At 46.2% G+C, this 27,535-nt stretch overlaps 1 protein-coding gene and 2 long non-coding RNA genes across 3 annotated transcripts; 2 read left to right on the forward strand and 1 right to left on the reverse strand.

Moving 5' to 3' along the window:
* Positions 1–10,422: 10,422 nt before the first annotated feature.
* Positions 10,423–12,122, forward strand: LOC100840247 (heavy metal-associated isoprenylated plant protein 35). Its single transcript, XM_003557881.4, has 3 exons — positions 10,423–10,583; positions 10,731–10,806; positions 10,923–12,122. Exons 1-3 carry the CDS (start codon positions 10,557–10,559, stop codon positions 11,867–11,869), a joined length of 1,050 nt encoding a protein of 349 aa, XP_003557929.1. The 5' UTR covers positions 10,423–10,556; the 3' UTR covers positions 11,870–12,122.
* A 1,493-nt stretch (positions 12,123–13,615) lies between these two features.
* LOC112269973 lies at positions 13,616–14,612 on the forward strand. Its single transcript, XR_002962249.1, has 2 exons — positions 13,616–14,227; positions 14,333–14,612. It is a non-coding gene; the product is annotated as an uncharacterized LOC112269973 (long non-coding RNA).
* Positions 14,613–20,399: 5,787 nt separating this feature from the next.
* LOC112269909 lies at positions 20,400–21,912 on the reverse strand. Its single transcript, XR_002962166.1, has 2 exons — positions 21,253–21,912; positions 20,400–21,173 (listed from the first exon to the last, which is right to left on the reverse strand). It is a non-coding gene; the product is annotated as an uncharacterized LOC112269909 (long non-coding RNA).
* Positions 21,913–27,535: the final 5,623 nt, after the last annotated feature.

Below are 27,535 nucleotides of genomic sequence, written 5' to 3' on the forward strand. Positions count from 1 at the left end.
ACGGCAACGAGCACTAGAACGAGGCCAAGTCGGGCCACCGTCCTTGCCCCTCCATGGCCCCATCACCGGAGCCGAGAAGAGTTTGCCAAAAGAGAGCTTGTGGTAGTAGATGATGGGGTAGTCCTCGTGCTAAGGCCACAAAAGACTAGCACACTAGAGCAACAACTATCGTCAAAGATGAGAACCATAGATCAGAAAAATCAGACCTGCAATCGCGTGAACAAACACGAAAGTTGATGAAACCCAAGAGATTCGCCGGACACAGAATATCACATGCCATCCGCCACCGCGTTGGTCCCAAATGTTACTTCTTCTTTATTTTTCAACACTTCCCTCATTAGGTTTGTTATAAGACGAAGCATTGATCAAGAATACTTAACTACTATGTGATTTTTATGATGAAACTGTAATTATCAATTAGTACTTTTGAACACGATATGTACTGTGAAAAAACAAAGTAGACAAAAAAGAAAAACGAAGAGACAGAAAGCAGATGCATTAAGCAGGAATAGTACATATGCTCTTCTCCTTTTCTATTTCTAGAAAACGCTGGCTACATAGTGGTAGATCACGCGCGACGGTACCAGGAATAACGTTACTTTGCCTGCGTGCCTGAGTAATTATATTGCCTCTCTCGGCTCTCGCTATCCGTCGCCCGGCGAGGTCGTCGTCGCACGACGGGTGTCACGTGAAGGTCCGAGTGCTGGTCACCTCAATCGCTGTGCTATTGCGGCTGAAATTATCCTTCTCCTTGCACTTGCAGTAGCTGCGGCCAAATTTCCCTTCTCTTTGCAGTAGTTGTGGCCGATTCATTCCCAAGTCCCAGTGGGAAAAGAATGCCGGCGGGAGTGGAGTGAAGGTGCGCCGAGAGAGACGACGACGACGGCGAGAGACCAGATGCTGAGGACGGAAACTGACATGAGTATCTCCCGCCGCCGCATTGGTCCCAAACTGTCGCCACAACGGTCGGTACTCCGAACTTGCACCATGCGCTGGAGGGCATGCTCCTATCGATCCTAACTAAGCATTGACGGTGAAAATACCCAAACTCTTGAACCATCTCCTCGTTCGCCCGGCCGTATTCTTGTCCCTTGCTCTATTCTGTTGGTCTTGCTGCCGCGCGTCGTTGCATCCCGCAGTCGCGCTGCCGACACTCACTCTTTCACCGTATCTCCGCGCCGCGCCGCCGCTAATGCCGTTCGTGGTGACCAACAACGCACCGTCACAGCGACAGAAGAGCTGCACCTTGCTCATCGCCCGGATCTTTTCCTCTTGTTGCTGAAGGAACATGATTAGTCTAAATACTCCGAATCTGTGCCCAGTGTCGAAAAATGAAAAGAGCTTTTGGTTTGAGGCAGAGTTTCTTTTCTTAGACGGGGGAGGAGCTTCAATTAAGGTGTGTGCACGGCAAAATCGTTCGCCACCCAAAGTCTGGAGCACCAGTCTGCCATACGGGTGTGGCTGTCCTCTCAAACTTGCACAAAAAAGCAATTCTCTCTGAAACGGATTGACGAAAATACACCGACGAAAATCCTTAGAAGCGTCAAGTGGACCTTTCCGCTATCTCAATGAGCGATGGCTAGTCCGCCAAATAGGACGGTAGGAAGGAGCATTGTGCCAACTGAGGTGGAGAAACGGGGCTCGGCAAACCGCCATCGCTCATTGAGAGATGGCGTAAGGATTTACCTGTCATTGGTGGAGCTTTCCGTCAGAATTTTTTGTCAGTCAGTTTTGGAGGGGCTTATTTTTATCAATTGCAACGATGAATGGGTTATTTAGTAAGAAAATACAGAGCAAGTGGTCATATACCCTTACTTTTACCTAAATGCCCTACCAAAACTTTAAAAATGGACGTAGTAATATATGATTACATGTTGTCCACTTTTGTGCTAAATAAAGGGAAGAAAAGGCGAACTTAGGTAAACACGACAGCTAGTAGTATGAGCCCAAAGGTTTAGCTTAGAATCAAATGGCGCCGAGCTTTAAAAAGGCGTCTACAGTAGGTTTTTCAATGCAGCAATGGAAAGGTTGGCGCGGGCGAAAGAATTAGATTTGACTAAAGTGTCTTATTAAGGTTAACTTCTGTTAAACTTTCAGAAAAAAGATACTTTTACTAAATTTCTTTTTACAATAATGGATAGGCTTTATTGATTCCCTAAAGGAAGTACAATAGATTGAAACAATTGAATCAGACATAAACTACATGATAAAATTAGAAGTACGAGTCTTTGAACTTAATTTATCTATATCGACACCTATATGAACAATTTTTTTAGTTTCATAGATATTTTTATTTTTGCAGACATAATTTTTTTATTTAATTGTGTGAATGTTTATCTTGGTGTGTGTATACCCCTTTTGTAACCAATAGAAACAATTTTACATTTTAAAATTTATTTTGTATAACATTTTCAGTTCCGTAAACAATTACAGAATATATTTTACGAACTATTTGAAAAGGTCGGCATGAATGAACATTCCTAGAAAAATAACATGATTTGAAGATTTGGTTTAAAAAATACAAGTTCTTGTTGGAACTGTGGTTTGCCGTTTGCATGTGTATTCTTGTTGCTTTAGGAGACAAGTTCGATAAGCTTTTGTGTGTTTAGTTTTCTGCAAATTTCATACAGAACCTATATTTGTTTCGTTATGGTTTGAGAGTGGAACTCTTGATCGACCGTGGAAAAGGTATAGCTATACTTTTGTAGATGAGCTGATACGGAGTACTATGCATGGGCATTAATTGTGTGTTTAGCTGGTAAGCAGCTAAACTTTTTTTAAGGGCAAACGATTTGCTTTATTCAAGGATTAACCTGGATAAGTATACAAAACTCATCCGGTGGTTAGCCAAACCACACAAAACAGCCAGACTCTAGGAAGGAAATCCCCTCTAGATAGACCATGAGCATTCAGATTGGAGCTCCTAATTTAAGGACGAAACACACACGTAGAAACTACTTAGACACATGCTGAACTTCTCCAGTTTCTCTAGTAAAAGAGAGAGAAAAAATGGCCAAGTCGTACTCTCAAATATAGCAGGTTGGCCCTTATTTTATTTTATTTTGAAAGATGGTTGGCCCTTATATCGTGACGCTGTAGAAAATGAAGAAAAGAACTGCGCTCTATCCTTACTGGGCCGACGGAGGACGTGAGGACAGTGCGTCCGATTTCTCGGGCTTGGCTGAGGCACGCCCGGCCCAGCATGTGTCGGTTAGCCCGTAGATGCTTCTTGGGCCTCGATCGTTTTGTATAGGTAACCAGCTGTTGGGTTAGCTATTCTCAAAAAAAAAAAAAACTGTTGGGTTAGCCAGACCAAACGAGAGGTAGTTGTTCGCACAGTTAGTTGGTCACAGCAAATCAGCAGCGGTGAGCCCCCTCAAAAAAAAAAAAAGCAGCGGTGAGCCAATTCGGCCCAGAGATGTTTTATCCGATGGATTTCCTTTTCCGGAAAAAAGAAGAGATCGCTTGGTTGTTCTGGGCTTCTGGCAATACATACAGCAAAGGTAAATTAACGTGCCCGCGTGCACACCCGTTTCACCTTCGGGTCACGAAAGTCCACAGATAAGTTCCCGGCAGGAGAAGATGGGTTTCGGTACACGTCTCTAAATCATTCTCACCCGTTTGACGTCAAAGGCACAAGTGCACAACAAAGCACGGACAGAACAAGGACGTCGTCACTCCCGGCACACGAAGATGGTTTTAGGTGCACGTCTTCTTCCTCCGTCCCGGCCTGGCCTTTATCTCTGAAAGCACCAAAACACACGGAAATGCTGGGCTGGGCGAGCACCCGCAAGGATGGACAGGAGGACAGCCCGTCGGTTCAGATTAGGCGCGTGCATTTCGCCCGCATATGGTTGGACGCGCACGTACGTGATGTTTACCCGCATCTTTGTTCCCCCGTCTCGATTTTTACTTTTCGCTCGTCTCCGACTACTCCAGCCTTGCGATTTAGTTCAATCATTGCATGCGTGCTGGTGCAGTCACAGCGACAGCCCAAAAATCACACCAATCATGCATGGTTTTATAGTTATATGGCGATTTTCTGGCCAGGAGAACTCGATCGGAGTTCGTGTTACACATTCGTGGCCGAAAAAAAAGGTTCGGGTTACACAATCATGTCAGCCAAATTATATTGCTGCTTTTCCGAGATACCCAGCGGCGCCTCATGTCCCACGTGTTATGATAGATAGATCAGTATCGAAACAACAACAAAAAAGAAAGAAATTTTTACTAACGAAGATGGGAATTGGGAAATGTGATCCACAAGTCATGGAGTCTATCCGGAGTTGAATATATATCAGGCATCTCCCAAGGGCTCTGCAGATAGATGGTTAAGATAGCTGCAACAGTTCAACTTTGGCACCGGTTACCCAAAAACTGCTGCAATACAAACAGGTCGCAAACACGAAAGCATTAGGAGTGGTACCCTATTTGAGTTGACGCCACCAAGCCAGAGTTCAATCCATAAATCAGACACTAGAGGCCTGAATAAAGTTGCGTCCCGAAATCAGTCATGAGCAGTGTCGATGGGGATAATCATCTGCACACCTCGCCACCGCTAATGAAAATCACAAAACTTATCAGATTTGAGGTGACTTGGATGAGATACATATACCATCTCGATCAAGAAAAAGGAGCCATGCAAACAGCGGGCTAATAAGCTAGTTAGCTAGCAGTAGCTAGGCCAGTAGGCCGTCAACTCAGTCAGGTGAAGATATATCGAATTACCTGACGGAGCTACATGGCAGGCGATCTTCAGATACTGAAACTCCTAGATCGACCCGATCACTCACGTACCCATCGGTCCAATATTATTTTTTCTCAAACCCCTAACTAGCTACGATAGGCTAGGCACTAAGGCAATTACCACGTCTAAGTAGACGCCGAGACCGGTAAGATACATGTGTCGCAAAAGGCAGCCGGCAAAGACAGATGTGGAGGTCAAATCCCGATCCTTAGTCAACCCGGCGCCCTTTTCGCCGAACACTCTGAATTTCCGTCTCGACCCAAAAGCAAAATAGGAACAGATAGCCAAGGTGTATTAGCCATCCAATGGGCAGTCTTACAAGCAGTTACTGTATATATCTAGGTAAATGTACTCACAATAGGGATTACGAGTGGCTGGCGAACTGCCCTCGCGCTGACCCTCTGTTTGGGACACCGACCTTTGGGTACTGTGGTTAAAGTTTCCGTCACAGGTAAACTGATCTCTCTACTGTGCAAAGGGGGGTCATTGCAACGTCTCTTCCTGCCTTTTTAAGAGCACCGAGAAACAAAAAGACTCTAGATTTTGGCCGTCATCAGCTCTGTCCTCCTCCCGTGTCGAAACGGAATTAGGGGGGTGATGAGCAAGCTGCGGTTGCAGGCAGCGACTTGGCGAGCAGCTATCGCTGCTAGCTAGCGTCAAAGCCGCAATCTCTGCGGTGAGCAATCGTCTCTTTCCTTATAGTAGCAGCTATCTAGCAAACCGCACTAATAATCAGCGTACTAGCGTTTTCATTGTTGTCCCCCTGACGCGCGCCGCCGTGGAAGCGCGAACAGTGGAGACCATTGATCGAACGATCTCTTCGGCAAATGTCATACGTGTCACTACTAATTTGTCTCCGATGGTTGTCGTCCATCGTCCCTGGGATTAGAGTAGGATTGGTGGTGCCCGTCCGCAAATTGGCTCCGTTACTTACTGCCGGCCGGCCGGCTGTAGCTGGAGTAGTATAGTTGCGTACGTGCTTGAAGCAAATGTGCAGTACTACGTGACAATGTTCGTGCTTTACAGATGGCTCATGGCTATCAGATACCTCCGAGTTCAGGAGACGGTACGTACGTGAATCAATTATCATGGGCTTGATTGATGTAGAGACCGCGAGACCAATATGATCTGGAGCGTCGGCTTTAGATCCAGCGCTGTGGTGAAGACCCGTGCCGTGCAGATGGAGTCTATCGATCCGAAGCAAGCAACCAGTACGTATTAATTTCCATTTTTCTAAAAAAAATTCTTGATCAGAATCGGTGACGTTGCAGTGCATGCGCTGCGATGTGCAACAGTACGTTTAAAGGCAGATCTCGAAAGAGACACGACGAGAAGATGGATGCATGGTCACTGATCACCGTCGCTGATCGATCGCCGGTCCATGCTGCGATGATGTGGCGTTGAGACGGCATGCGTTGCAAACACCCACAGAAACAAATTTTTAAGCTAGCTAGCTGCCAGATCGACATGCGTCATGCATGAACAGACTGCATGCACGAGTCGTCGATCGGCGCCAGACAACTGCCGGAATTTCTGTACGACAGTAAGGAAGGAAGAAACGCTAGGCGGGATGGAACGGACGAATAAGCCGGACTGCACGTAACGCAAGGTGGCCTGACGCCCTGACGCGAGTACGTATGGCGCGGCCTCGATGATCGTCCGACGCCGCCTTTACAATTGGTTGCATCCCCGGTTTGTTAATGTTATCTTCGGTTTTGGCAGTTTTCTAGGTGCAGTTTTGACCAGGAAAAAGGCCTCGCCAGATGCAGATTTCGTTCCGTAAAGATAACGCAGCAGTATACTACGTAGATCGTACAGAAAACATTTGGCTAGTTTTAGCTGCGGCACACGCACATGCATACGCGTCCTTTTGCACTATGCCATGGGTCCGGAACTTCGATGCGGTTTTCGTACGTATGATTCGTTTCTTTAACTGCAGATGGTTGGCATTTTTCATCAGGCTGTAAAAATAAGAAAGGACGGCGCAGTGAGTGCAGTCCCATCTTTGGGTACTGCGGCGGGGGTGCGTGGTCCTTGGCGCGACAAAACCGTAGCTGCTGCTTCCCACGTGGCCGGTACACGAGCGGGACAGGCAGGCCGTGGGGTTGGAGCCCAAGCGTACTATCCGAGATCCATCAAGGACAGGAAAACCTTTCTTTCTGGGCTTGGGGAAAAATGACCGGAGGTTCCCAATCCCTTCCTTCGGGGTGGTGCACAGCACATGCATCTCGTTTAACATTCCCCGTCTCCGTCCGCCCGCTGCTTCCTTTGCTCGCGGCTGCCAACCCCCTCTCCGCAGGGCCTCCAGTCCAACGGCGGCTGCTAGAGTAAACTTTGACCCGACGAACGCCGGCGACCCGGGGCGCACGTACGGCGGATGGAATAGTAGCCTGATCTGTCACGTGAAAAGTAAAAGTCGTGCAAAGTTCATAAACACTCGTGTTTTGGTCTCTGTGTGATTCGGAAGTCTTGCAATCCAAAAGTGACCATAATATTTCGGGTTGAGATCCTGTAGAGAAACCCGACCGGAACTCTTCTGCCATCTGATAAGCACAGAAGGCATGAAATCCCGTGACCGGGGACTGAATTTCACCGCAAGGGTACGTACGGGTGACTGTGGATCTGAATCCTGGACTGAATGAACAATTTGCTGAACGTGGCAACATGTCATCTCTTGTACCGTGGGTCTAGCAGCTGGTTGGTCGCTCATGAATGCAAGGAGAGGGAGACGTGCCGCTCTGTCCCGCCCCCGCTTAAGAACAAAAGCCTTTAAATTCGGCCTGCGCCTCCACGGCTAGCTCGCAGCCAAGCTTGCTTTCGTACCTTCGCACCCGGAGCTCGCAAAGTACAATTAAGAAAAGCAAAAAAAAAAAAAAACCAAGAGCTAGCCATTGTTGTCTAGTACTCCACAACTATACGTGCCCATCAGAGGCACAGAAAGGCGATCGAAGAAGAATTAATAGCCTGCAAGTTGCTGATGAGTGTGTAATACTCCTACGTCCGTAGCTAAACAACACACACACCACACCACTGTAGTACTATACACATGATAATCATGCAGCTGCTGCTGCTGGTGTTTCCAGAGCAGCAATCATGCAGGCAGCTGCTCGATCGTCGGACAAGAAGGCAAAGGAGAGAAAATGAAAATGGACAGATTATCCGATAAGATAGGAGAGGTGAGTGACTGAGTTGTGAGTGACTCCCCGATCTGCAGAGGCCAGGAAATTAAAGCTTTGCTTGCGGCTGTGAAAACAACTCTTGTCGAGTTGAGCAACTTGTGCAACTGTGAAGCCGATGAAAACAGCCTCCCGGTCCATGCTCCGCCTTGGAAGTTTTCACGGTCGCGGGACCAGAAAAAGAGCGATAGGAGCATGCAGCAGCTATCGCCTATCCGTCTTATTGCTTGCACTGATGGTGGCAGTACGTACAGTGGTACTACCACTCCGGCGTATGTGGAGGCTGTAGATCGAGCTCGGCCTTATCGAAATCGCAGGGCCCAAAAAGATAAGCTGAACCTTTTCCTTGGGGGAAAGAATGGACGAAATTCATATAGTGGGACTTTTTTAGCCGGGGGGTGCAGTCCAACATATCATCATGATCCTCCCAAGGTCGTATTTTTTGTGTGATGCGCATGTCATCGTCCTGCTCCTGCCAAGGAGAACGGTGGGCTATGGGCCCGGCCAACGTCCTCCGCTACGGACCCCAGCAGAGCTGATGTACTGAATCGCTAATCGGCTAGCCTCCCGAAAGAATCAGTGTACCATACATGTGCGGCGTGGGCCCATCGTTTTTTGAAATCTAAATTTGAAACGTAACATGGAAAATGATGTAGTGCCGATACCGATAGCGGGCTGGATTCACAGCTCAATTTCAACTCACAAGTATTACCGACGACTAGATTTGTCCTTTCTTGTTGGTCCCAAGCTGCATGTCTTGCTTGGGCAGACAACTGAGAAAGCCATTTATTTGTGAATCACGTTTTGAGTAGACAGACTTTCAAGACACGAACAAAAGGGAGGACTAGTATATTGGGGCCAGTCAGGACATCCGCAATGGTAGAGTTAATGGTAAAATAACACGTACAATGACTTGTGTTTTTAAACTGATTCTAAATGATTTGTTAGCATTAAACGTGATGTTGCGCAATGGTTAAAATGCCAACTCTTAGCTGACTCTTCGTCGATTCTTTTGAGTCTAACTCTTCATGAAGAGTAAGTTCTCTTCTTTCTTCAATTTCTATTTCCCTAACACAAACAAATTTTAAATGATAGTCGGTTAAAAGTCAGCCATTGCACGTGAGCACTCAATAAGTACTCCATGTTTGTTTATGTTTGTCCTACCCATCTCACCCCATCTCACTAGGTTCTCACACGCAAATTCGAGAAAATTGTACAAACCAACAAAACTAAGGTCGATGTTGTATAGTCTTGGAGAATGGTGTTCTAACTAAGGATAACCTGAATCAAGTGCAAAGGTCTGGAAAAAGGGTTTGATCGAAGCTATCAATTCTGTCATCATTTTTGTTCCTAAAATGCTCTGTCCAAAGGTTAGTTAACAGTAGAAATGGTGTGCCTTCTTCTTGGACTCCTACATTCTTTGTGCCTAGGTTACTTAAGTTCGAAGCGTTGGAAAATGATCGTTTATTACTCTTTTGTTTTCTTCCAAAAAATAATAATATGGATGTAAATGTTCACAAATACTCACATACACACTGATAGATCTTGAGGATGGCAAATTCGCCATAGGCGGCTTGATGTCAAGGGGTGGGTCACCTATCACTGAAATAAATAATGTTACTGTGTGGGCTGGTTCCACCACAAGAAACCTAACCAACCATGCATAATGTACTACATGTTGTAAGAATACACGTGTGTTTTGGTTGTCTAACTAAATTTTGAGAAAAATAATAATTTGATGATAGTGTGTTACGTGACACAAAACGATTTATCCCATTCTATTAAAAAGCATCTTTTACAATGTTGCGTTTGTAAATATGGCCAAAATATTATAGGAGAAATATAGGGTTAGAACTTGGACTCAAAATACACCATATGTTATGTTTTAGGAAAAGATTTTTCAAATCTAGCAATTCTGGCCGGTTAGTGGGCAACTTCATTAGCTCATCGATGACAGTGTTCGACAGTAATTTTAATGAAGTCCTCCAAAAGAAAATAGCTACGCTCACGTTGTAACCTTTCTCATCAATATTCAGGATATGACCTTCATTCCGCGCTGAGACTGACGATTCGTTCTCATGAAAGAAAGCATTGACATTTACTTTAACACATTCCCCGGAGGTTTCATCGAGGCAAGTTTCTTGACTTCAACCTTGTAATAAATAGAGAACGACTCCAAATTTTAAAAACCCCCTCTAAATCCACCTACCTAAACACCTTTTGCTCCTATGCGATCACGACGGCGGAGGCGCGGATACCTCTTGAAATCCAATAACATTGTCCGACCTGACCTGATCCGACCCTGTTCCCGTATCCGGTAACAAAATTACGTGACCCGGCTGCACCCCCAACCATCAGGTGCCGTAGCCGTAGAATTCCTTTCTCCATGGCTGTACTACCAATACCCGCACGTACAGTCAGCAAAAAGTCCGGCCCAAATGTCAGCGACCAACATGGCCGCCCGCACTGCATCTCCGCATCCCCATCCCCCACTATAAATCCAGCACCCCAGATGCGGCATCTCCCTCCCAAGGTCGTGAATGCCACAGATTCCCAGCGCGCCCATCCCCTACTCCCCAAGCAAGCAGCCAGCGAGGCAATTAACGTGACCAGTCTCCAGAGAACGCCCCCCCATGGCGTCGGCAGCAGCCGCCGTGCAGGTATTAACTAGACCATTTCGTCCCTTGGAAAAATAACCTGAATGCTCTTCCTTCCTCCGTCAAAGGGATGAGGCGCCCGTGGACTCATTCAGTCGCTGGTTAATGTGACCGTGCGCTGATCTCATTTTTTGTTTCATGGATCTGCAGACCTTCGTGCTGAGGGTTTCCATCCACTGCCATGGCTGCAAGAAGAAGGTCCGCAAGGTGCTCAGAAACATCGAAGGTGTGTAGTGTGCGCTTCTCCTTCTTCTTGCTCGAATTAATTAGCGTCGCATCTTTCTTTTCTTTCTTTCTTGCTTAATTAATGGCGTGGCCGTCGTTTTGGTTGGGATGTTTCAGGCGTGCACGACGTGAAGGTGGACGCCGCAGCACACAAGGTGATAGTGACGGGCACCGTGGACGCGGAGACGCTCGTCAAGAAGCTGCAGAAGTCCGGCAAGCAGGCGCTGCCGTGGCAGTACCCGCCCGCGGCGCCCGCCAAGAGCCCCGAGGAGGCAGCCCCGCCGGCGGCCGAGGAGGCTCCTCCGGCCGTGGACGGCGGCAAGAATAACGATGCCGCTGCTGCTTCTGCTGAGGATGATGGTAAGAAGCCGGAGGAGCCTGCAAAGGAGGCGCAGAGCGATGGCTCGGAGAAGAAGCCGGAGCAGGAGGCGGCAGCAGCAGCCGAGGAGAAGAAGGCTGATGGTGATGCAGAGAAGGAAACAGAGCCGGAGAAGAAGGCAGAGACAGAGGAGGCCAAGCCAAGCGAGGAGGCTCAGAAGGAAGGCGGGAAGAGCGAGGCGGCCGAGCCTGTAAAAGAGGCTGCCAATGACGAGGCAACGGAGAAGAAGAGCAAACCCAAGGAAACAGCCGCTGCGGCGGCGACGGTGGATAGGTCCCTGCAGTCGTTTCCTCCCCCGGTGCCGATGCAGGGGCGGTACGAGGGGTACAACAGCCCGCCGCAGTACTACGCGCCGCAGCCGGTGATGAGCTACAACATGGCGCAGCCGAGAGCCAGCCAGTCCCACTACGCACCGCTGCCGGAGCAGGGCTACTCCATGCACCAGCAGCCGCCACCGGCGCCGTACTCCTCCTCTTCCTCCATGCAGCAGCACGCGTACTCGCAGCAGCCGCAGCCAATGCAGCAGTGGTCGCCGTCGTACCTCTACATGCCGTACCCGCACGCGTCGCCCGAGTCCTACTACCACGACTACTACAGCCCGCCCGGGACGCACGCGCCGCCGCCGATGCAGGACTCGTACCGCATCTTCGACGACGAGAACCCAAACTCCTGCAGCGTCATGTGATCTCATGGCGCGGGGCTCCGGCAGGGAAGTAGCTGAGGAGGCGGCTTTCGTAACAGAGACCTCTCTGGTTGTAGGTAGAGTAGCTTGTTACTCTCTTCGATTGGGAGGTCAAAGCTCTCCCTGACCAATCCTTTCTTTTCTTCTTCTCTTCTTCTTTTATCATTACTATTCTAAAAATAGAGCAATGTAATTGTCATGAGATACGCCTTTACATGTAGCTTCAATGAGATCTTCCATGCTAGCATTTTATATATAGGCTAAAACGTTTATATAAAAGATTAGACTACTACTAAACAGCTAAAGAATTTATGTAGCTAGAGAAAGAAAGGTTGATATGCACTTCAATCATCATGCCTAGAGAATATCCTGCATGATTCTTCTAGCTTGCAAAGTTGCGAACTGCCCCCAACCTCTCTGGTTTGGGACACATGAACTTCTCAAGAAAAATTGAAGGAATCAACAACACTTGGAGCATTGCTAACCAGGGCCAGTTGTGTCAACTCTTAGTTGCTAAGCCAGACACTTCATGGGACCGAACCTTGGCCCATCCATGGATTTACTCTTTAACTAGATAACTCTAGTCTCCGAGACATAATTAAATCGGCACGGCCTAATCATTTTTCTTTTGTGCCAACTGATGATGTTAGCACGATAATGATCTTAATTGTTTAGTGATAGCTCAGGGTTTGAACTTTAAGCTGGAGCTTGAAGGTGAGGCCAGGTTGGCCGGTTTGTTTGCAGCAGGCTGGGTTGTGCTTGTCCACATGTTAATGATTTATCCCTGCATGCTCTGCTCAGCTTCCGTGATTAATTATGATTTTACACAGAATAATAAAATGCTCATTAAGCTAATCTGATTTCATTATTGTGGGTTGAGGAGCATAATGGAAGAGTGGTGGACAAATCAGTAGCTAGGGCATGCAACCTAGTGGGCCTTTAACTGTACTACCGGATACTAGAATATATCAGTAGAAGATGCTAATATCATAAATTAATGCTTTGCGTAGTTTGTTAACTTGCCAATTGGGATTAGTACAATGCATTGATGGGGCCAATGGAGGTAGGGCAGTCTCCACCCTCCACTGAAGGGATGTGTCAAGGCAGATCAGATCAGGGCATGTGTTTGTTGGTTTGTTTGTGTCAGTGACTCAGAACGATAGCATGCTGCCTTGGCTTGGCTGCCCGTGGTTTGTGCATGTGTAACTGCTTTAATTTCCTTTTCTTTCATACAACAACTCTGTAGCTTCTGTTCAATTCAACAAAAGACTGTGAGGGTTGTTTGTTCTAACTGGCCAGGGTAGGTGTTTACAATGTTTTTCCTCTTTGGACTATCGTCATCGATCTGAGTATATATGGATCAAAAGTCATTTTTTTTGCCTTTCAGCAGTGTTTGGCGGTGTAGGTCATGATTCACTGTATCTGAGAACTCCGTTCTCTTTCTGCACATCAAATTAACGCTGCACATGGCATGCCAAGCGCCAAACAGCAAAAGGCTCCCCAAATTTCGCCAGTGGTAACAGCGTCGAGATTGTTTTTTTCCCTGAATTAAAATCGGACTGCAAAACTTTGGCAATGTGATAAGGCGGCGAAATGTCAGTAATGTCAGGAACATCATGGCCCCTGTGCTATCACGCGATGATGCTGGCCATCCAATAGCACCAAAACCGGGCGGGAACTATACGGCCTCTTGCTGTCTTGCATAAATAACGTCAAGGCAGCCGTTCAGGCAGCGAAAGAGCATGTCCGTCCGTCGACCGATTCATCACGGATACAAGTTCGAAGGCCTCGGCGCCGTCGATTGCTATCTCGATTCCGGGACGCAGCCAAATGCAAATCCTGGATCTGGACCACTGGATCCGTTCCATTTCGTTGCACATTGGGCGCGCTTCGCCACCAGCAGCCACAGTGTTCCTCCGGTTGTTGTCACTAGCGCTGAATGAAAGCCTAATTCCGGGCGCAGAGGAAGTGGGGGCGAGAAAAGGACATGACATTGGTTGGCGCAATAGCTCGACACGATGGACCTTGGATGGGATTACCCGTCCATTTCTCTTTATCTCTTCCGCGGTGACGCTGTAAATGTATTTCCTTTTTACCTTCCGTTTTTCACCCGGATCCGGAGGAACACAACACACACTCATGGCCATGGCCAGAGCCAGGGACAGCCGGGCATGGGCGGCACTGCAACACTTGGTCGTTTTCGTGTACGTGTCACTGAGTCAGATTCCTTGGGACGAACAGAGCCGCCCCCATGAGGCAGGCCCCAAACGGGTCCGGATCAGGTCAAATTCTCCCATCCCCAAGAAACTCAAAAGCAGAGCAGCTGGAATGGCAAAGAAGATCTTTGGAAGCGATGCAATGGTTTTTCTTTTCTTCCTTTCCATGGCTCGCATCATGGCAACCACCACATGCTTCATCTGCAAAGGTGGCCTTTTGAGTCATAACTTGCGCCTCTCATGCACGCAGGGTCTTGGTTTTGGTTGGCATGATAGAGGAGGAGAATATACTACGAAAACGGCATCATCATCCTCGAGGTATTAGCGTTTTGGCATGGTCTAACGACTGCTAGGTTCCTCCATAACTGTTAGTTGGTACACGCTTTTATCGCAGCCCTTGGCCGTCCAATCGGAGAACTAGAAATGGTGGATTGGAATCCTGAGTTCGATTTTTTTTTTCTAGCGCCAGCATTTCTCCAAGAAAAACAATGTCTGGGTCTTGTTATGTACCCGAAGATTCATTCACTGAATTGCTTTCGCAGAATGGCTAGCACATGGTCGTCTGATTTTCAAGCCCAAAAACATGAAACGCCAACACTCATATTGCTTCACATGGGGTGCAGGGTCACTGTTGTCCGGTTTCGACAACTAAGAGATGAAAACTCTACGAAAAAAATTAAATGATCTTTTGTGTGCGTTTTGACAAGTTAAGTGGTAAATGTATATTTCTTTTTTCTTAAAAAAATTGAACTCTAAGATCATCTTTTAACCTGGGAGAAAGTGCTATCTCTTGGGTGCAAATCTTGAGCAAAGCCCTAGTTGATTTTGTTCACCTTGTTGATAAATCAAAACAGAGATCGAGTTTAAAAGCAAATTTGGGCAAAATTGTAGATACAAATTGTGTAATGTATCATAAACATAAGAAAAATTTGTGCAGAATTAACTAGAATTATTGGATTTTTAGAAAATGAGGTTGAAACCCCATGCTTCTGCAACAAAATGATGCACGTAACTAATTTATTAACTTATTCAACAAGTCTGACAAGACGAATACATCAATTAACTCAAAGCCACCACACAACATCGGCAAACTTGATGAAGGGGTGGCCATAACAGCGCCGCATGCCATAACCACATAACACCGTTCAACATCTAAATCCGGAGGCCAGAGGGCACAACTGCGATCTAGAATCGGTCGCCACTATCTTTCACCAATCCATCTTCAGGACAGATGAAAGCATTTATCTTGCCGGGCATGGCATCAACGATGCCAGCGACAACCCTGCACTCAACCACGATCTAGCGTTTGCCCCGACGGTGCTCCCAAGGGATAGAGCGACCCCGCCATTGCCATCGCCACACAGTCCGAGGATTTTAGGTTTTCACTCGGGAAGCTAGAATATAGGTGGTGTGGAAGTATCTCAAAGGCGTCTCAGGGGAGGAGAAAGATGCCCAAAGATGTCAACACCGTTGTGGTCAGACAAGCCGACCAAGGGTTTCCCTACACGCCTTCTACAGAGCGGATGACAACCACCAGCTGCCAGATCCGGTGAGGAGGAGATAGCCATAAGGGTTGCCCCCAATGGCGCATCAACTGCACCACCGCACAACAGGACCTCCGCCAATTGCGCCGACAAACGTCCGCCTCGCTGAAGACCAGCCCTGACCACCACCTGGGAGGCAGACTTGGCCGATGCCAGCGCGACGAGGCTGATGGTAGCAGCGGCGAGGGTAGATGAGAAGAGATTGGCTGCCACAGGGTAGGGTTCGAAGTCCCCCGGTTCGCCTCGACCGAGACGAGCGAAAAACCCTTGGGATACAAATATAGGTGTTATGCAAGAAAGTTAAAAGAGGGAAGAATTTCTATGATACCACATGTAAAATGTACATTTCTTATGGAACACGCAAATGAACAAATTAGTAAATGGGAATTTACAATAAACATCACCAGATATTTATATCCACAAACTATTTTATGATTTCTTTTTGGAAACTTGGAGATTGGAAAACTCACCCGTAACACTTGCACTAGTGTGCACCCTATCATTTTCCAACAATCTGTCATCTTTCATGGTTCTGCATATAGAGCCAGAAGTTATCTCCTTTCCCTGTGCGCCAAACAGGCAAACAACACTCAGAATATGACCCCGAGAGTCCAGACCAGTACAGGATGAAAAGCTACAGCTGACCAAACGCGAAAAGCACTTGGATTTTGGAATGTGCTGGCGTGCTAGCTGTCAAGGAGAAGAACAAGCGGAAGGAAGGAGGCGCGACGGCAAAAAAAGCTTTGGTGCGTAGGGACATCGGCCGGAAATGAATTGCCACATACTTAACCGGCTGGTCCCTCCCAAATATACATACTTAGCTTTCTGCACGAGCTTTTATTTGTACGAACTAAAGCGATCTCACGCAATTCTCCATTTCCTCCGGCCCCGAAACCTCGCAATCTGCTAGAAGACTCTCAAACGACGCCGAGACACGGCTCAAATTTTTGCTCTGGAGAATATTTTCGATGGTGCCATTCTAAGTAGTTTTGCTTTCTGAAATCGTCCGTGATGTTGAGAACACCGTATCTAGAGATAATGCGTGCAGTGTCGGGATGATCAATCGACCACGATGCCTGTCGGAGAATTTTGTGTCGTTTGGGAAATGAACATGTGCTCAAGAAGAATGTTTGTTCAGTTTGTTTGTTTTTGCAGAAAGATGCTTGGAGTGAAGCTGAATTTTCTCCGGTTGTTTGATGGTTTGACACCCGAGCAGATGTTTACTGCTCAGATTTTGCGTATAGTTTTCAATGGTGTTTGAGACTAAAATTTACGGCTCGTACGACTACTGCTGATGCAATGCAAGTTCCGGACTCCAGAGCCAGCGTTTACTGAAGACGTCTGAAATTGTCGAATATCCTTGGAAGGAGTTGGAGCTCTGAGCGACTCACATTGCTGGAATTAACGTGACAATTTGTTTTCGATCCTTATATGTCTGTCTGCATACATCAGCCTATCCGGGTTTTTGTTAACTGGATATATAGCGGGTCCTTCTTGGAAGCATTGCTGTCTCACTTCTTGAAAATGCTCTTGCAGAAACCGGCAAAATGCTGAAACTTGAAGTTAACTTCCGTGTCACAGGTTTCCTGAAACAAGTACCAAATTCCTCCTACCTAACCAGGTGAGATTAAGCAGCAGGTAACATCTTATTTCCGAATTGAAAAAGAAGACGTCCAAGGAGAAGGAGTTTGAGCTAGCTCAGGGCTGGAACTTTTGGTAGGAGCGGGAGATCCTTTCAGAGATGAATCATCAGATGGATGGGCGCGCAACATTCCAGAACTAGAAGTTGGTAGGTGGCGACTTTACACCGGAAAACAGCCGCAAGGCTGACATGGAGCCGTGTAGGCAGTGATAGCGAAAGCAAAGGTCTCACACAGTCACACGCCGGCCATGAAGGAGGCCACGATCAATCTTACTTTCTTCTTTCCTTAACAATGCGCGAAAGGCCCTTTACGAAAGAGATCTTGCCGGGGTTTTGGCCATCCGGAGCCCTCGGTTTCTGAGCCTTTCGCTTATTCCTAGCTGTCTATAGTACCCCAGAGTGTTAGGCCACAAGCAAGATCAGGGGCGAAAAGAACTGTGTGTCATTCTCGAATGGACATATTTTTGACAAAGTTAACTTTCTTAACTTCATTGGCAAACCTCGTACAAAGAGATATACTCCAAATCACAAGGTTGTTTTTCCTTGCTTAGTGTGAATTCAGAGATATCTCTTACAATCTGGAGAGGAGGGGTATAAAGATCTGGTTTTCGCAACAGGAATATCTAGTGATGCTAGTTTTGAGCAACTAATTACATCCGGAGTTTATGTTTCAGTTTGGATGACGTGTTAGTTCTAGATTACTAACTTTGTAGGTTGGTTTAAGGTGTCTGTCAGAGTCTTAGACATGCTTACTTGTGCTGCAATCGTTACGAATAATATAAGACTTGAGGGTACATGCACGCAGAGGCGAGAGCAACGAAACTTTCATTTCCAAAATAAAAAGATTTGCGTCCGGATGCCTGTTCTAAAAACGTGCACTCGTGTGATCTTGGGCCTACAGGCTACAATGCACAACTCGATCAACCAGGTTGCCCACATGAGATGAGAGAAAATGTCGTCTGCAGAGGTGGCACGTTGTTGCGTGCACGGCTCATTGCTGAACGTCCACCCGTCCGCGCTGCGGATGTTGACCATCGGCGACCATGGTTGCGGATGTTGAAACTTTGCAAGCAGCTAGGCACGAGGAAGAGAGAACCTTCCAGGATGGCGAAAAAACGGCGACCTTTCAAGCCGTAGATCGCCGCCGCCGGCTGCCGGCAGCCGGCGGCGGCTGAGTTGATGGTGTCAAACTCAACTCTTGGGCCCGGCAAAGCGCGCGCAAACCATGCATGCACCAGGGTTTATTAGCAGTATCTTATTGCGGTGCTGCTGCTGCCGATTGGGTCAAAGAAACTCATGTGGAGATAACGTAGTTAACACGAGCTCGCCAATGCCCAATGGGGTTCAGGTTTCTTGGAGTAGAATTACCCGGTTTTGTGTGAAATCATAAGTGATGTGTAATATTAGTAAGTGTTTTAGATGAAACATTGATGTGGATACTTTGGATAATATGAATATTTACGTGATGACATGTATTTTGTTTGGACTTAGTGCTTTGCTAGTGGTGTGCTGATCCATTAGTTTCTTATGTGAAAATATGGCGTGAGTTGTGTGAAATTTACCCTGAGTTAAGTCGTGGACTTGTGCTCGTACTGGTTATTTGTGTGTTCGCTTTCAGGTGTGGCCGGAGCTAGAGGAACGTGGTCGATGACGGGATCGAGGGACGAACCTTGGGAGAAGCTGAGGTCAAGGTATCAAGATCACGCGGGACGTTCGTGCAAAGGAACAATGAAAGTGAAGGCTACGATGATCCGGGAGGGCATCGGTTTGTCGTACGTTGTCTATACCGGAGATGTACGGTATTGGAGATATTCGACACGTGATAGTCGAGTTTTGAAGACATCACAAGAAGAGTTGATGGCATGGAGTGGCATCGACGTGACGACATGTAGGTCCAGCCGTGGCTGGATGAGAGCTGTTTAAAGATTAAACAGTAGCGTCCTGAATATGGCGTCCGATGGAAACATGGTCCACATGAAAGTTGTGCGCGTCGTCGAGACGAACAACTTTGCTTTTGGAGTCATCTCAATCCGAAGTTGTATGCGGGCCCCACGGGCAAAATACCGACCGAAACAGAGGAGTTCGTGTTGGATTCGGACTCGGTTTAGGGTCGCGAATTTTCTCTTATAAATAGAGGGCATCCTAGTGAGGGTTTTAGTAAGGACGTGAGGGAACTCAGAGTTTTGGATTTAGATCAATTCTTGAAAAGTTCTTGGATGCATGGTTGCATCTTTTGTAATCGATCGACATCGTGGATTCTTTGTGCTAGATCTTTCTAACACTTTGCTGCAGGTTTATCACGAGTTCATGATACTTTTCTGCAGGTTTATCACGAGATCAAGGAAGATCGCGATTACTTCATCTTTCTTGTTATTCTTCGAAATCGATTATAGATTAATTCTCGTAACTTTCTGTCAGCGGTTACTGATTTGATCATATCTTTTGATTGGTAAGTCCAATTGAGCTGATTCTTATTGCGTTGGTTAGATAATTTCAATACCTTTATTTTGCATACTCGTAAGTATTTTTTGGTTCATCCAATCAAAAGTTACGGCTGTTTTATTATCACGGACAGAAAGGTGATTTAGGGGTTGAATTTTCGAGAAAAGTTTTAATTTGCTTCCGCGCAATCATTCACCCCCCTCTGATTGCCTATCTCGATCTCACATTTTGCACTAGTTTAATTCAAGCTAATTGGGGTTGGCACCGCTATCATGTGCTTTATTTTAGCCGAATCCAGCTTAGGTCACACCATTTACGTGCTGATGTACTTACCCCGATAGCCAATCGGAGCTTTTGCGGCTGGAATGAAGCAGCAGCAGCATAGTGGGTTGAAACCTGAAAGCGGAGTTCTAGCCCGCGGTGCATAGGTTAGGACTTGATTGTGGGAAATTTAGTGGAGACAGTGTGGGAGCGCGCAGGGGGGTATGTGGTACGCGTTTGCGCGCACCTATGTGTCTTCCGTGTAATCACAAAAATAAAAGTGTTCAATGCTTATAAGATAATCATAGTTGCCGGGTAAAAAAAATATCAAATGAAAAGAGAGAGCGAGATTGTATCTAGATTAACATACAAACCAAGTGCAATTATATTTCGGCCTGCATTTTTGAATGACCGAATTTGAAATAGACCGAAATATAAAGACGGCACTATCAGTCTTGACCGAACGCCGACCCCTAAGGTAGAATCATAGAACAAACATGTAATACTACTAGAGCTCTTTTGCTGTAACCTTAAACGGATACGGGCCCTCTGTTTCTTTTAATCGGATGGAACATCTTAGTTGGCACTCCACCTAAAACAGAAGGAAGTACCACCTAAAAAACAAGGGAGTACCTAGAGTTTAGGGGCAAAAACGTAATCTTCAAAGCAATCTGTTTGGGTACTCTAATTACTACGTCGTTCTTGTCCTCTGGACGTTCATGTCTCCGTGCTTACGGCCGCTACAGATCGAACAGAATAGTAGCAATTCAAATCGATCGATCCTAGCTACCCTGTGTTAATAACTATTCTTGGATAATCTCAATCCTAGTTGGGGAGAGGCGCCAGCAGCGGCTGCGATGTGGCCGCACAGGAGAGACAGACGGCCGGCGCCCGGCGAAGAATGGTCACCCGGGGGTCGACCTGTTGGAGCTGCGGCGAGCGGTCATAACCACCGTTCTAAAGTCGCATAGCTCGCGCTGATCAGCTGCAGGCAAGAGGATCATATATATGGATGCTTGCATGAACAGGACGATGACGTAGGTGGAGCCGATCGAGGATCACCGGTCCAGGCTTTCTATCGCTTGTGGGCATCGGCGGCACAATCTTGTGTGTGCAAGAAACGGCCGGCGGTGCCGCATCGGCGGCTGCGTGCATGATCCCGGTCAATGCGGCGGCGATATGGCCTCAAGCATGCGTTGCAACTTGCAATTCCATCACGAGATGCACGGCGTGATTTAATCGGTAATTAGAGATAAGACCAAAAAAATAGACTAAACTAACCTTTCAATCCAAGGGCTAGATTTCAGTGGTACTCCTTCCTCACTTAAGGAGTACCGGACTACTAAGGTAAAATCTAGAGCTTGGACATCGTTGTTGATTAATAAGACGGACATTTTAATCCACAACAGAAGTACAGAATCCTCATACAGAGATTGTGCAGTACAAGTGCCTGTAATCCTCCGTAATGTAGTACATTCATACTTTTTGGCTGGCCATGTCTGCGTTGAACTTTGCTTTGCTTGCAAAGTGAAATCATGTATGTTCGGGCATGCGTGGACCATAGCACCTGCTTTCCCGCAGCAAATTTCCTGTAAGGATATATGTGTAGTACAGAGTTGCAAACCACGCCAAACCTAACGCCAAGACCCAGGTTCGCAGTTAGCTGGTCGAGTGCAGTGTAGCGCACTAGCAGCAGTAGTACACTCACTGGCGCAGATAACCGGATTAATGTCAGTTGAAAAGAAAGGAGGGGGAGAAAAGCACTTGAGTGGACACTCACTCAGATTATCAGATACATTCATCGGAACCTTAAGAGCAAGTCGCAGATTTTAAACACATCGTTTTCGTCGCATTTCCTCCTCCCCCAATAATTGAACCTGATCTCCAGGACCATTCATGTCAGTGTGGCAGAGCAATCCATCGATCTCGTCGAGCTGAACTCTACCGTACGTAAGCGCTGCCGCTGCTTCTGTTACTGCAATCTACATCCAGAACGATGAACAGCATTACCGTGGACGCGTGTGAGAAACTGATTATGTCCTATCCGTTTTTCAGGATTTCTAGTCTCGTCAGTGCTATTTTTTTTTGGGGCGAGCTTCTGCGTTGCGCAGTTAAACTGTTAAAGAGGGGATCGGCAGCCGGAGGAAGCCCGGTTGTGTTGCTCGAAAAAGATCAAACAGATAAGATGAAATCATAAAGGTTCCCTCCAAAAGTGGCGAATGATCGATTTTTTTGTGGGCCGAGAGGAAGGACTTTACTGGAACGGGAGATCGTTCCAGCACGGCTTACGGCCTAACGGGCTGGAGTGTCTCTTTGGGCTGAAAAACGCTGATATGTAAACTGCGAACATGGCCTTTTATAACACTGTAAGAAAATTTTGAAGTTCGTTGGGTACCCATCGGGGCCCCAGGTAACAGCCAGATGGCACGGCACAAAGTTAATCAGGCCGCGTCACGAGCCTGTGCCGCGTCTGGACTTCATCCTCAGGCCCCAAGGCCGGCCCTGCACGGCCTGTTTAATATACTCCCTCAGTCTCATATTAACTGAATCAAATTTACTCAAATATGGATTTATCTATGTGTAAAAATCATATAGATACATCTAATATAAAGTCACTTGATATGGGACGGAAGGAATATATTTTTATGTTTAACACATTTGGCCCATTAACCCTTTAAATTCCGGTCCAACTCACCATTTTTTTTCTTTTGGCCCATCATTTCTTCTCCTTTTGGCCCAACCCAACCATTTTCCCCAGTTTTTCTCTAATCTAGCCCATGTGCTGAGGCAGACTTCAGTGGGCCCGCCTGGGCTTAACGTGCCCGAGCCAGCCCGCCTGGGCTCTGTGCCCCGCTCGGTCCGGCACAAGGCATTTTGGGGCCAACCCAGCTTCTTTACAACCGGGCCTGAGGGGCCCAGGCTAAACCCCTTTTACTGGCGCTGGGCCTATGGTCAACTATAAGCCGCAACCTGCAAGTATGTGACATATTTCTATAATGTTATAAGCTTGGAGATAGTCGTCAGTCAGATGATATATTCACATGATCGTCTGTCTTTTCTGCCATTAGATCTACTCGCTCTATTCTGAAATGTATGTACATTTGGATTAGTTCCAAGCCAAAACTTATCAACTTTGATCAAGTTTGTAGAAAAAAAAACCCAATATAAACACAATACGAAACTAGTATCTTTCGAACTACTATCAGATATATTTTCATATTGCAATTATTTGGTGTTACATATGTTGCTATTTTTTTCTACAAACCTAGTCAAAGTTGAAAATTTAACTTAGGACAACTTCGAATAATGTACAGATATGAACAAATGGAGTAGTTAAAAGCCAAATCTCTACGGTTCGATCGTTGCAACATCGAACTCCCGCATGCAACATTTTAAATTCTAACCATGAAACATTTATTTGTTAAAAGACACCTAAAAGTCTTCCAACATTTTAGTCAACTCATGCAACAATACATTATACGTATACAACAAATCCCCATTCCATCGCAATATAACATCTACAAAATGAATTGCGACATATGCAACATAAAAGAGCAAATGTATATGACATTTGGAAATAACGTATGCAACAACAAAATAACACATTTCCAACATGATAATAACCCCTTGCAACATAACGCCACCGTGTACACAAAAACAACAAAAGCAATAGCATGTCAAAACAACAAAGATATTTCACACTAAGATTGTTTGAAGCACCGCCTTCTTGTTCAGGTTCACCAATGTCAAATCCAGCTTGCCCACACCACACCATCGTCAGTTATGACTAGGTCAAGCCCAAGTTCCATCTCTTCTCGAGCTTAATGACATGTGAAGCAACAACTCCAAGCTTTTTCCAATGCTCCACCATGAGAAGAAGATGCATGGAAGGAAGGAGATGGTGTGTAGGAGCATCTCGCTTGCGTCTGCCACATTGATAAGCTCTTTGAGAGAGAGAGAGAGAGAGGCCGAGACAAGAAAGGATATTTTTTTTATATCATGGCAAGATAACTACGACTTCGGATGGAAGTGAGATAAATGATATATTGGTGGTAAATAAATGTAATCGCAATTCAGTTCTGCAGGTTTTGTTTACCCCGCAATCAATCTGATCCAATGGCTTGAAGCGTGAGAAACAAAAAGACAAATAGTAAAAATCCTACTTTGGGTGTTGTCATGAACTCAACACGTTATAACTCAATAGGCATCGGTTTTATCCTTTTCTTTTTGTTTCTCGTAGTATGTTTTTTTGAAGAAAAAACAGAAGATGTTATCTGTTGTTGTTCTCGACAACAATTAGAGTAAGGGGTGCCAATGCTCGATGGCACAAGTGCGGGTATAAAAGTAGGGCGTGTACGCCGGCCTTATAGCGAAGGTCCGTACACTTGGACAAGTTGACACGTCGATATTTTTTGAATAGGTTCGGTCGACCCTGCGGGTACGACTTAATCCTATGTTAGGAAAAGCTTCGAGGGGGTTGTTAGCCAAGTGCTTGGGCCGAGCGGATTTTCCCAAGACACCTTTAGCGAGAGATTCGTCGGGGCCACCTCGTACTTGGACCGAACGTGTCTTTCCAAGTATCGAGGTTAGGATACCCTCGGAACTCTAACCCAACCCCTTCTTCTTTGAGCCCATGCTAACCAAGGTTAGTTCGGAGTCTCGAAACTAGAGTCCCCTAGAAGCCATCCTGGAGGCCGGTCGACTTTTAGTCGAAAGCGGCGCTCGAGAGCGAACCTTAGAGAGAGCACTCTACCCCTCTCCCCTTGAGTTTATTCGAGTTGAGAGTGAATGATACATGCCCCCATGGGGGGTTATTTATAGCCTAGGGGTCCATGACAAAAGACCATGGCTACCCTTTAGGGAGAGAAAAAAGTGAGGACAAAATGGTAAAAGTAGCTCTTTGGTTCATAACTTTTGTGTGCACCATGTGGGAAAAGTGAGGGTTGATCCATGGTCCACCATGGACCAAAAGCCTCATCCCTACACCTTTCTTGCCCCGTACTCTAGCTTATTTCTCCCTTTGATCATGGCATGAGAGGCTTGACTTGTTGACTTGTCTTCCTACGTAGGATTGACCACGCCACGTGGGCATCTTGACTCACGCTTGGAAATGTTGACTTAGTCGTCGTCACGTAGGATTTACGGCCCGGCCCATATAAGGGTTTTATTTTACTACAACATTATCTATTGCCAAGGAGGTCGAAACAACTTCGACCAAGGAGAGCTAGGGAAGAGCAAGCTAGCTCAAAGCCCAGGAAAACAAGGAGAGCTAGGGACATTGTCTGAACCGGAAACAAACTCCCATAGGCCAACCAGAGTCCACCGTACCCAAGAGACGACATCTGCCTTTATAACGTCTAAAATCTTAGCAGCATGGAGAGAATTTTGCTGACAGATCCTGAAGTTCCACTCTTTCTAGACTTTTGCTGAAGTTTCTCGTACCATGTTTTCAATTTGAAATATCATAACATTGTAGACACATGTTCTGTCTGTAATGTTAGTTTCTTTTTTGTACACCTCTAACCCTAGTTTGTTTCAAGACATTTCAATACTTTTACATAGGATAACCAAGGTCAAGTGTACTAGGTGCACCATTAGCCCCGATGTGTTAGAATAGTGGGCGAGGAACCGTGTGGCCTGAGACAACATATTCTTCGTCCTGCCACTGGTCCATCTCCCCTAGCATTCTCGTCATTGTTTGATGCATGGAATACAACTAATTGTCATGAATAATATATAGTCCATCTATTTTTAAGTTCTATTTTTCTACTCCCTCCATCCCATATTAAGTTACTCAAATTTGTCTAAATATGGACGTTTTTTTCCTTCTTCTATGCAAATTTTACTGGATTTTATTTAGGGATAATGAGTTTTTTCATTAGCCCAATCCTTTATATCTAAGTAGAGGCAACACACTAGTCTATTTCTCTCAACATGCAGTCTATCCACATCAGCAACCAATTATGTCAACAATTTATGCCATGTCAGCAGCCCTATCTCCTGCTTCCCCGTCATCTTTTTTCCCACGACGACAGAACTCACTCGGAGGATGGCACCCCCGTGCAGCTCTCCTGCGTCATGGGCTGTTCCGACTGACATCCAGCATTACGGGTCTCCTTTTTCTTCCCTGGTGTGACCCATCTTTCACCAAAATCTCTCCCTGGCCCATTCCAGCCTGAGGGTTGCCCCAGCCCACCTATACCTTCGTCTTCCACCTTGAGCCGTTCCACGTTCCAGAAAGCACCAAGATGCAGCCATGAATCGCCTTGAATCCTATCAAACCAACGAAATTAACACCAAAAAATTAATCCCCATCAATCCACTAACCCATTCAGGGCACCAATCATCCGTTTCTCCTTTTCAATTCTCATTTGCAACCGACACGCACCGAGTCTCGGCCGTCAGCGTCCAACTCTCGATCTCCTTCCACGGCCTATAAAATCGACTTCCAATTGCGTCATCTCGAGCCCATTCCCATTCTCTCTCAAACCCCTCTCCCGATTACAATTGATAGCAACGGTAGAATCCGTACAGAGACAAAAAGAAGAGGGGGCTAGGGGAATTGCACGGGGGCCATCGAGAGGAACACGTTGATGTGCTCGGGCGGGAGAGACCGAGTGAGGAGGACGAAGGAGGGCCGAGGACGAGAAGGCCTAGCGGCCATGAAGCGACCACGCCCATAAAGGGTTCGATCTCTGTGCTTAAGTGCTAGTCTTTGGATCGACTTGCTAGCACACACAGTTTCAAGATGTAATATCATAGAATAAAGGTCTCAAATATTACAACACAATATCCAGAATTTAAGAGTGCTTACAAACTCGCATAACCACATGGGTTAGCTGGAAACAAACGAAAAGTTCAATAGCGGAAAACGAAGATACAAGAGCCACATCAACACCACAGTGGTAGCATGTTGGAATGTAGGCTCGTAACTCAAAGACCAAAACGTACCCTTACTCTTCGTCAGAACTTTCTGCATCATTAAACGATGCAACCACTAGAGTCAATACATTGAATGTATTGGCAAGATCACAATTTGATATAACAACACCTAACAAGTACATGCAAAATTATGGCAGGGTGGAGTTCGGGCAATTTGCGTAAAAGCTTCATTGTTTAATCATATCATTTTAATTAAATATTTTTATCACTATTGGACATTGGGTAGACACACCAATGCTCCTATTAAACTATGGACATTGAGTAGACACATCAATGCTTCTAAACCCAAGTTCAAACCATTCATTTTAATTTTAGGAAATTAGAGCGAGTGAGACTTTCCTTACAGTTCCCTAATCTAGTTGCTCATAAATGTCCATGAACGGGAACAAGGCTAAGTACTTAGTTTGACACTCTCGAGAGGCTGTACACTTTACCCACAAGAAATTGACGTGTTAACCCCTTGCTGTCCTCGGGGTAGAGTAGCAACGCCATCGATTACAAGATTTTTAGAAGTAATTTCCCAAACCCATACCGAGGGACTCGCTCCCACCTACACGGCTACATCATCACGATCACCTCGGGCCAGGTTCAAACAACTTACTCAATCTTGATAGAGCCCATA

This window comes from Brachypodium distachyon, chromosome 1 (assembly GCF_000005505.3).
Source record: "Brachypodium distachyon strain Bd21 chromosome 1, Brachypodium_distachyon_v3.0, whole genome shotgun sequence".
Lineage (NCBI taxonomy): Eukaryota > Viridiplantae > Streptophyta > Magnoliopsida > Poales > Poaceae > Brachypodium > Brachypodium distachyon.